This window comes from Enhydra lutris, unplaced genomic scaffold, assembly GCF_002288905.1.
Source record: "Enhydra lutris kenyoni isolate GAN:26980312 unplaced genomic scaffold, ASM228890v2 scaffoldscaffold66, whole genome shotgun sequence".
NCBI lineage: Eukaryota > Metazoa > Chordata > Mammalia > Carnivora > Mustelidae > Enhydra > Enhydra lutris.
The window spans coordinates 4787660-4798016 of record NW_019154150.1 but is presented as its reverse complement, the minus strand read 5'-3'; the positions used below and the strand labels follow the sequence as shown (position 1 = coordinate 4798016).

General features: G+C 42.7%; 1 protein-coding gene across 2 annotated transcripts in view; it reads left to right on the top strand.

The window, feature by feature from the left end:
• Positions 1 to 2182: 2182 nt before the first annotated feature.
• LOC111159024 (zinc finger protein with KRAB and SCAN domains 7-like) overlaps positions 2183 to 10357 on the top strand; it is a 123847-nt gene continuing 115672 nt past the window's right edge. Inside the window, exons 1-4 of one of the 2 annotated variants that reach the window (XM_022521379.1) lie at positions 2197 to 2226; positions 2549 to 2674; position 2880; positions 4699 to 6906. In XM_022521379.1, coding sequence (XP_022377087.1) covers positions 2212 to 2226; positions 2549 to 2674; position 2880; positions 4699 to 6149 — 1593 coding nt within the window. In that variant the 5' untranslated portion in view covers positions 2197 to 2211 and the 3' untranslated portion in view covers positions 6150 to 6906. Of the gene's footprint in view, positions 2227 to 2548; positions 2675 to 2879; positions 2881 to 4695; positions 6907 to 10357 lie in introns of those variants that run through there. The other variant, XM_022521375.1, reaches the window with a different exon arrangement.

Sequence of the window (10357 nt, the reverse complement as noted above, 5' to 3'; positions counted from 1 at the left end):
GGCTCAGTGGGTTAAAGCCTCTGCCTTCAGCTCAGGTCATGGTCCCAGGGTCCTGGGATCGAGGCCCGCATCGGGCTCTCTGCTCAGCGGGGAGCCTGCTTCCTCCCCTTTCTCTCTCTGCCTGCCTCTCTGCCTACTTGTGATCTCTCTCTGTCAAATAAATAAATAAAATCTTTAAAAAAAAAAAAAAAGAAAGAAAAGGTCTGCTTGGAGGCTTAGTTTTGATGCTTATTGTGCTGTGGGTCTCCATTTCCTGAGATAGGTCATGCCATTTATATTTCCTGGTGGATGCATTTCTTCAAAGTATTTGTCTCTGACCTTGAGTTCCATGTCTTTAGCCTGAATGCCAGGTTTCTGGTCACCTGAGCAGTTTTCTAGTTCTTTCATACTTCTGTTTCTTTCCCTTCTCCAGTCTGTTCTATAAGTTTGTCAGGGAAAGTCCCTGTCCCTCTTTCTCTTGACTTTTAGTTCCCTTCTGAGCAGCTGTTTCTGCTGCTGGGGCTCAACAAGGCTGGAGCCTGCCCCTCTTGCGCCTGAAGCTCCCTTTCCTCTCAGCCTTTTGTTGTTGCTGGTCTTCAAGTCTGTCTGTGGGCCTTCAGCCACTTACTTTATCATATCTCTCCTTTTCCTTTGCTTTTGTTTTCCGAAATATTTACTCTTCTTTTTCTCCCCTAGTTTTTACAGCAAGGTTTCTTTTCTCTGCCGGAGCTTTAGCAGACTCCTCAGTGTGCATGATCCTTAATATAGTCCTTTATTTTACTCTTCATGCCCTGAGAGCAAGAGTGTAGTTTCTTTCTGTTAGTGGGATGGCTGTTTGCTTTCTGGTGTGAGCCTCTTTCCGTCTGTGTTTAGTCATTATTTTTTGTCTATCCTGATAGCATTGGCTGAGTCTAGAAGATGTTGGATAGGTATTGGTTTATAACAAAAAGGGGATGGCTTTTGGGTGAAGGTAGTGATTTCTTAAATGTGCTTAGTGATGGCGAGAGATGGAGGGTGGTTTCAGGGGGAATGAGTGTCATTTGTGACATGGTGCACTGAGTTATGAGGCCATGATGTAACATGCCAAGTTTTGCTGTCTTTCTATGGTCTGAAGTAGGGGTCAATCTTTATCCTTTTTGTATGCACATCTAGTTGTTCCAGCACCACATGTTGAAAAGTCTTTTCTCCTTTCAGTGTTCTTAGGACTTTTGTCAAAAATAAGTAACTGTGGATATATGCGTTTATCACTCGATGCTTATTCTGTTAATGATCTCTGTGTCTGACCTTATGTCAGCACTATACTACTTTGATGACTGCTACTTAGTAAATTTTGACATTGGAATTATAAATCCTTCAGCTTATGTTTTCCCAGTATTCTCATAGCTAGAACTCCTTGGTTTTCCATATGAATTTTATTATGAGATTGTCAGTTTCCAATAGGAGCCATTTGGAGATCTAATAGAGATCATGGTGAAACTAAAGCTTAATTAGGGGACTGTTTATGGATGTGAGTTTAAGGAAAGAGAGGGAATGGGAGATGTCTAGAATCATTGACAGAACTTGGAAAGTCAGGATAGGAAGATGGTAAGATTGTCCATTTTTGACTGAATATAAGATAAAGAGGGACACCCAAATGAAATGTCCAATAGGCCACTGGAAGTCTGTAATGGGGGTCTAGAAGAGAGCTGGAACTGGGAAAGCAGCATTAGAGCATTGAGAGTCCGTGAGATCTCTGCCAGAGCAAAAAGGGATGCTTTGAGGCCCAGCGCCTGCAGCATCCATAATGAGAAGCAAAAAAAAGGAAGGGAAATCAGGAATGAAGGGCCAGAAATGTGAGGGGCAAATCAGGCAGGGCTAATGCTAATGAAGCCATTGGGAGAGAAAGTGGGCCAAAGTATAGCTTCCTTCAGAGAGTTTAAAATGAGTGAGGGCTGGGAGGAATGGCCAATTCTCACTTGGACCAGGGAACCCTCTTCACTCTCAGAGTAAAACCTGCATGGAAAATTCACAGCACAGTCAGAATAATGCCTGTATGGAAGAGGGATGAGAGGTAATGTGTGGAGCTGCCTGGGTTCTCTTGAACCCACTCCCTGGGGTACAGACCTTATTGGAGCCGAAGCAGGGCTTGTCCTCATAGCTCTCTTTTCTCCCTCAGGTCAGTGTCCTTCCCAGGTGCCTGCCCTTTTCCAAGCTGGGAAGTCAGGAGATCAGGCAGTGGCAACTGTGCTTCAGATGGTCAGACCCCAGGTGAGCTGGACTCTGTCTTCCTTGAGTCCCCAAGGCTGTGGCCTGAGAATAGCTAGCGCTCATCTCCAGGGCTCTGGCCAATTCTGAGATTAATCCTGTGGTTTCCCTGCCTAATTGCTTCCTCTGGAATTGGGTCCTGCCTACTGAGTTCACGGATTCTGTATGGCCCTGGACTTGTCCTCTTAGATGTGTCATCCCAGCTTCTCTGCTTCCCTCACCCCTATACCCACCAGGGTCCTACCTGGGCTCTTGGTACCCTGATGTGATGTGTCTGCCCTTCAGGCTGGGAATATCCCTGAGCAGTAGAAGCTTATCATTCCAGGAATCTGCAGCATACCAGTTCCTGCCTGTGCACTATACTGAGAGGAAGTGGAAAGGTCCAGCCCTCAGTCAGAGAGCTGTGTACTGGTGCATCATGCCGGAAAACTCTTGCAGCACGGCCTCATTGGTTAATGATTCTGTTTGCCAGTAATACAGTCTGCATTCTTTTCTTTACATTTTCTTTCCTCTATTCTATTTTTTCCCAGCTTTTTTATCATGGAAAGTTGCAAAGATGAGAAAAGGTAGAAAGAATACTGTAATGAACCTCTTTGTGTCCATCACTCAGCCCTAAGTTATCAACATTGTCTTTACTCCATTATTAATTGACCTAGGGTGGTTTGATTAGAATTTGTAGTTGTAAGGAATAGGGGGCCACTCACATTATTGTAAGTACTGAGCTGTGTTACTTAAATAAGGCTGGAAGGAGTGGAAACCCTGATCAGACCTACCACTTAGACCGTCCTTTGGGAAACAGGACCCTCAGCAACAACAGCAAATAATTTTTATGCCAGAGAATGTAAGGCAGTTGCTCCCTGCATATCTGTTTTGTCTTCCCATTTGCTTCACTCTGAATCTCTTGTCCCCTCATAGCTACTTCTTTATTAGATTTCCCGTTCCCATATACTTTCTGCATGCTATAGCCCCTAATGGCTTGGCTTTTCTCCATGCCTCATTTCAGTTTAGAGTGCCTTCTTGTTTTAGTTCTCTTTATTTTGCCCTATTTCCAGCTCAGATTTTACTTAGAGAGGGCCTCCAAGGGAGGTTCAGCCATTAAGTATCATCTCTGTTTGGGCAGAACTTTGCCCCTGGCCACAACAGAGGCTGAAGTGTAACATAGAGAGAAGCTACACTTGGGCATGGTGCCTTGGTCTAGTCGGTTGTGGTCTGAGATGTATTGAGACCAGTTACATGGCTGCCTCATTTTCCCCTTCAGGAAAGACTGAGGCAGGACAGCTTCCTGGAATGGAGTGTTTTCAGGGCAGGTTCTCTGGCTGGCAAGTCTAGGACAGTAGCCAACTCTGGAGAGGGTGGATGGGCTTAGGAGTCCAGGAGCCAGATAGCTATAACTTTCCATATGCTAAAATGCCATGATGGCTTGTGGCCCTGGTTAAAAGGAACCAACAGTTTTGTGTTCAGACATGACTGATTGCTTGCTACTTCTACCTTTTCCAAATTTGAAAGGAAATATTCAACTATGTAGTTTCCCGTGCTTCCAGATTATCAAGATACCTAAGACATATTTTGATTCATATTTCAAATTATCAATCCGTTTCTTAATTTTTTTAGAAATGTAGTACTTAAAATACTGACTTTTGCCAGTCTAGTGCATCAGAGACTAGGGGAATCCCCACTTTTACAGCTTTGCTGTCCCTTCCAGAATACTTTTCCCCCAGTATTTCTGAACCTGTGAATTCTCTGAATCTTGTCACTGTCTTCACATGTAAGACTCACTTTTTTGGTACATTTTTTCCTAATTGTATTTGCCCGTACTGTTTCTCATATTTGATTTGAGGTATTTTCCCCTCCTTTCTCTCACCACTATCTTTTTTTTTTTTTAATATTTTATTTATTCATTTGACAGAGATCACAGAGAGGCAGAGAGAGAGAAGGGAAGCAGGCTCCTTTCTGAGCAGAGAACCCGACGCGGGGCTTGATCCTAGGACCCTGAGATCATGACCTGAGCGGAAGGCAGAGGCTTTAACCCACTGAGCCACCCAGGCGCCCCTCTCTCCCCACTATCTTTGCCAGGAACCACAGAACCATACAGTGTCATGATTGGAAAGGACGTTAGAGTTCATCATTTTACTAAGTGATTTCTGTAAGATCACACCACCTTTACAGTCTGCTCTCTTGCCTTCCAGCTGCTCTTTTTGATTGGACAAATAAGTGGGGGCAATTAAGAGCTGTCAGGACAGAGCTCTGTCCCGATAGCTCTTCTTCCACCCTTTCCCATTGACCTTCTTTCCCCTCTTTGTCTTTCTGTCCATGAAGAAAAGTTTGAGCTATTTCCCATCTTTCTCTTGTTCTTAATATTTCATTTCTTAATGTATCCCCTAACATGAAGGTTTTCTCAGGTCCACAGACTCCTGATTCTATTTCATCAGGAGAAAAAGAAATTAATAAAAGTATTCTTCTTTCTTTTGGCAGCAGGTGAGACTAGGATGTGGCATTCAGAGTTGCCTGCAGAGCAGGAAGTTTCTAAAGGACCGGTGTCATCTGATGGGACATCTGGAGGCCTCTGTGGAGTAGTTTCTGGGGAGCCAGAGGCAGGAGCTGCCTGTGAAGGTACTTTAGAAAAGCTGGAAGGGCAACCCTCAGAGGAAGAAGGGAGCAGAATGGAAAATGAGCTCTTCAAAATAACACACGAGGAAGAAGATAAGTCCACAAAGGATGGATGTGATGACTATAATGAACTTGGGGAACATCCGGATCTGTCCTCTAGTGCTGTAGAATGTCAAGGAGTTCTAAAGGGACAGAAATTTTATCAGTGTGATGAATGTGGTAAAGCTTTCAATTGGAGTTCACACCTCATTGGACATCAGAGAATCCATACTGGAGAGAAACCCTACGAGTGTAATGAATGTGGTAAGACCTTCAGGCAGACCTCTCAACTCATAGTTCATCTCAGAACCCACACAGGGGAAAAGCCCTATGAGTGCAATGAGTGTGGAAAGACTTACCGACACAGCTCCCATCTTATTCAACACCAGAGACTCCATAATGGTGAGAAACCATATAAGTGTAATGAGTGTGGAAAAGCTTTCAATGAGAGTTCCAAACTTTTTGACCACCAGAGAACCCATACTGGGGAGAAACCTTATGAATGCAATGAGTGTGGGGCTGCCTTTAGTCGAAGTAAAAATCTCATCCGACATCAGGTACTTCACACTGGTAAAAAACCTTACAAGTGTAGTGAGTGTGGGAAAGCTTTCTGTTCTAATAGAAATCTTGTTGATCATCAGAGGATCCATACTGGGGAGAAGCCTTATGAGTGTAATGAATGTGGCAAGGCTTTCAGTCGGAGTAAATGTCTTATTCGACATCAGAGCCTCCACACTGGACAAAAACCATATAAATGTACTGAGTGTGGGAAAGCCTTCAGTCAGATCTCTCAACTTGTTGACCATGAACGAATTCATACTGGAGAAAAACCTTTCGAATGTAATGAGTGTGGTAAGGCATTCAGTCTCAGTAAATGTCTTATTCGACATCAGAGACTTCACACAGGTGAAAAACCCTATAAATGTAACGAGTGTGGAAAATCCTTCAATCAGAACTCATACCTCATTATACACCAGAGAATTCACACTGGTGAGAAACCTTATGAATGTAATGAGTGTGGGAAAGTCTTCAGTCATAATTCTAGCCTTATGGTTCATCAGAGAACCCATACAGGGGAGAAACCCTATAAATGTAGTGATTGTGGGAAAGCTTTTAGTGACAGCTCACAGCTCACTGTGCACCAGAGAGTTCACACAGGAGAGAAGCCCTATGAATGTATTGAGTGTGGGAAAGCCTTCAGTCAGCGTTCCACTTTTAATCACCACCAGCGAACTCACACTAGAGAGAAGCATTCAGCTCTGGCTCGCTCAGTTTGTTAAGAAAGATTCCCCAAGACAGAGCAAGATATTTTGAGTTCATTTTTCTTTGTAAGAAAGATACCCTGATCTCCTCTTGGAATCACTAATCAATGAGGTCCAATCCCTGCATTCTTTCTGCTGGGTCATGAAGGTGGAAGAGTCACGGGGCCATCCTTCCCAACTATGAGGGAAGTAAGGACTACACATTTCTTATATTTGTAGGTTCCCTCCCTACCTTTTTCCCTCCCTCCATTCCTACCTTCTCTCTCTTTTTTGTTTTAAAATGTATCTCTGGTTTTAGTTAGGAATCCCATAATCAAATTATGTGCTTTTCAAGGACAGTAACTAAATGCTTCCTTTCTTTCTAGATAATTCATTTGCATAAAGTCATTCTCCAATGTTCTGATTCTTTCCTATCTTGGGTGTGGCCTTTTAAAAAATTCTCTTACAGTCTAGATCCTCATCACTTGTATTTCCTATCTAGAAAACCTTTTCTTCTTCCTGTGTGCTAGTCTTTATCTCTCAGACCCTTTAAGATCCAGCTCATCTCAGAAAGACTTTCTTCTTAAGATGCTTTTTCCTTCCTCCTAAATGTCTGTTGATTTGACTTCAGTGCTTCAAATTAGTCTGTGCTACAATTTGCAATTGTTATTAAATTGCATTCAGAATAATTGTCAAGGCATAGGTATAGACTTTCATACCAACTTAATGTAGGCTCTTTGAGGTTAGGTATTTATTTTATCATATAGATAATTTTCAGATGCTAGTTTAATAATTTTTTAAAATTCAAAAATAAATTTTTAAAATTTCCAATTCAACCATTCTTAAACTGGCATGTACTTCCCTTCTACCACTGGATCTAAGACTTTTAAAGATGGATATCATAGGATACCACAGACAAAGGTGTCATTCATATCTTCTGCATATACCTCTGGGAGTTCTAGTGCTGTTACCTCAGCCTCAAAGAACTAACAATTTATGCTTGAGCATGCCTCTATGTGTGCATATCTGTGTGTGTTTGTCTAGGTTTTGGAGTCAGCAGTTATCCCACTGACATGTACTTTTCCCTGCTTTCTGTGATTTGTACTCAGAGTGACTCTGATTTCCTTACTGTGTAGTTCAGTCTGCCTGTAACTGCCATCTAATGTCAAGGTGAGAGGAGTACATTTAATTATTGTAATAATTTTCTGGGCCATCAGGAGGTCTTTTCAGAGTCCTATAGTCATATGAGACATTAGCTTGAACGCCTATCCCTTCCACCAACGCAGGAGTGCCCCAGTGCTGGGGAGCTTTACCTCTGGTGTCTTCCCCGTTTCTTTTAGCAGGACAGTAGGATTGACAGTGTGGCAGAGGAGGAGGTTAGATGGGCAATCTCAGATTATGTAACCTGGAGAGGAGAGATTATTGTGAGCTCTGATTTATATCTGAGACAATGGAGAAGAAAAGGAAGAGAATTGAGGCTAAAGAAAATAAGAATTAGATGTGATTTGGGGGGAGGCATCTCAGAAAAGATTAGGAAGAATGTTATTGGGGAGATCTGTAAAAACTACTGAATGAAGTATATAGCTAGAAATTAGCCATTTAGAAATGTGTTTTAAATTAAATTTCTGTTTTCAGATGTATTTTTGCTGTTTGTTTCCATTTTCCTTTACAAGATCTGCAGATAGGACTTTCTTAAAAGTGTTTTATCTTGGGAGCATCCAGATTCTGAGAAGGAGCCCATATTAGCATATCCCCATTCCTCCACTGTGACTTGCACATTGCTAGTCATGTCTTCAGTAGAACCCTCTGCCTATTGTATGTGGTAACTTTACCTTCTGTTTGTTGTTTGCTCATCCTCTTACCACTCTTGAGTCTGGATGGGGAGAGCCAGCACTATTCATAAGCATATTACCCCCCACCACCAGTCTGGTGTACATGTTGAGCAGGAATGAATGTCCTTACTTCCTTGAAAAGTACTCCGGCTCTTGCGTGGAGGAAAATGGGCTATATATGAAAGCCACCTCAATTTCTATTGGTTATTGCTAGTATTTTTTAAAAGTATTGAATTTTAAAAATTTTATCTGGATCCAGTTGCCATGCTAAATTATTTTTAGTTGTAATGTTTTTTAGTTTCATTTCCTAGCTTTTCTAAGTATACAATAAATAAGGGTTAATATTCTTTTCATTTCCAATCTGTGTGTCACTTAAGTTGTGTGTTAGCAAAACTATCTAAAAAAAATTCTTTTTGGATAGTGAACAAATTTTTTTGCATTCTAAAAATCAAGTTTATTGAGTCATGAAATATGTGTAACAACTGCATCTATTTAAAGTGTATGGTTGAATGAGTTTTGATAGATAACTCCATTCAGGAAACCATCTTCACAATCAAAATACAGAACATTTCATCATCCCTAAAAGAGTCCTCTTGTAGCAGATTCCTGCTCTGGCCCCAGTTCCAGGCAACTACTGATCTACTTTTTGTCACCATAGATCTGTTTGCATTTTCTAGAATTTTATAAAAATGGGTATATATCTCTCTCATTAATGAAAGCTGGGGAATGTCTCTGGCATGTGCTAGGGTTCCCCACCAGGGCTCCTTTGTGAAGGCCTGAGGAAGCGGGTATGACTGGAGCCACTAGGAGATTGTAGGCTGCTGGAATCCTTGAGAAGAGTTTGTTAAGAAGGATCTGGACAGTACTGTCTCCTTAAGGTAGAAAGAATTAGGAAATTGAAGTAAATCTGGAAAGACAGGGATATCAAGTAATGATAACTGAGTCATATTTATCTGTCTGCATAATTTCTGAAACATAAAGAGGCAAAGTTGTAACTAGGCAATCAGTCACACGATGTTGATACAGGAACCAGGGAGCTTGGGAAGGTGGCAGAGTAAGAGAACCCTGAACTCACCACATTTTCAACTAGATACTATTCACATCCAAGTCAATAAACTAGAGTGAACTGAAGGTTAATGGAACAAACTCCACAACTAAATATAGAGAAGAAGCTGCATCTGAAAGAATGGTCAGAAAGGTGGAGGGAGACTACCTGCAGGAGGGAGGGAACTGTACAAACAAAGAGGGCAGAGAAATGGGCCCTTGTGCCAGGGAACTCACATGGGAATGACAAACCCATAGCATTTGGCTTTAAAAACCAGAAGGGCTGAATAATGTGTTCATAAAACCAGTGAAACTTGAAGTGAGGGGCTTTGGAGGTAAGCTGATTAAACATGGGGCAAGCTGGGAGGTTAAGAGATAGCTAGGTTGTTGCCCTTAAAGAGACAGCAGCTTGTGCAGAGAGGAACATAAAAGCAGTTTACACAAAACGGTGGCAAATAGAAGATATGTTCATACGACTTCAGAGTGTTTGGGGAACTATGAAAATAACCTGGCAGGTGTCATTTTCCTCCACTACCCCCAGTATAAACACAGGGACACCTGGGGGAGGTAGGATGGCATAGACACTTGCTACTTAACCTGATAGCAGGGCACTATGCCAAGGTTCTCCTAAGGGCTCACCTACTCCAAGCCTGCTAGGCTTGGTCGTGGACTCAGGGCAAATTTTGTTAAAGCCATGTGGGCATCCAGCTGTATGCCTCCAAGTCATCCTCGTGTATTTCACCCAGCTGCATTCCCCCAGCTACAATCACATGCTGTGCTTGTGTGACTGTTTGTGTGCCCCCAGATGCCATTCCACACCACACCCAGTTGCATACCCCAGCTGTAATTGTGTGTCCCTAGTTGCAGTTGCACACCCTGCACAGCCACCAGATACACAGCTTCTGCCTAGCCCAACCACTGCATCGGGGGCAACCACCACAGCACAGGCAGCTGTACATCCCTAGCCATAGCAGCACTTGAGGGGATCCTGCAAAAGACTAGTGACGCACTGCGAATTTTGCTAACACCATTGCCTCATCCCCTGCTCCCGCCAGATTTTCCTGGCAGGCATAGACCTCACTCCCAACCAGAGCTGGCCTGCATAGGTTCCACTAATACCACAGAGAGCAGGCACAGCCCACAGCAGGCAGAGAGTCGGTGCACATGAATGCACTGAAAGGAAAAGAGACAGACACAATAGCAGGATATAAGCAATACATATAGAATACTCTGCTGAAGTGCCAGGTTCTGGTGAATAGGGGACACTGCACTACGGGATACTCCAGGAACGCTTCTTCATAAAGTTACTACTTTGAAGAGCAGAAGGCTTTTCTATCCTGCTGTTCATTGCATCAAGTGTGTTTCTCATTG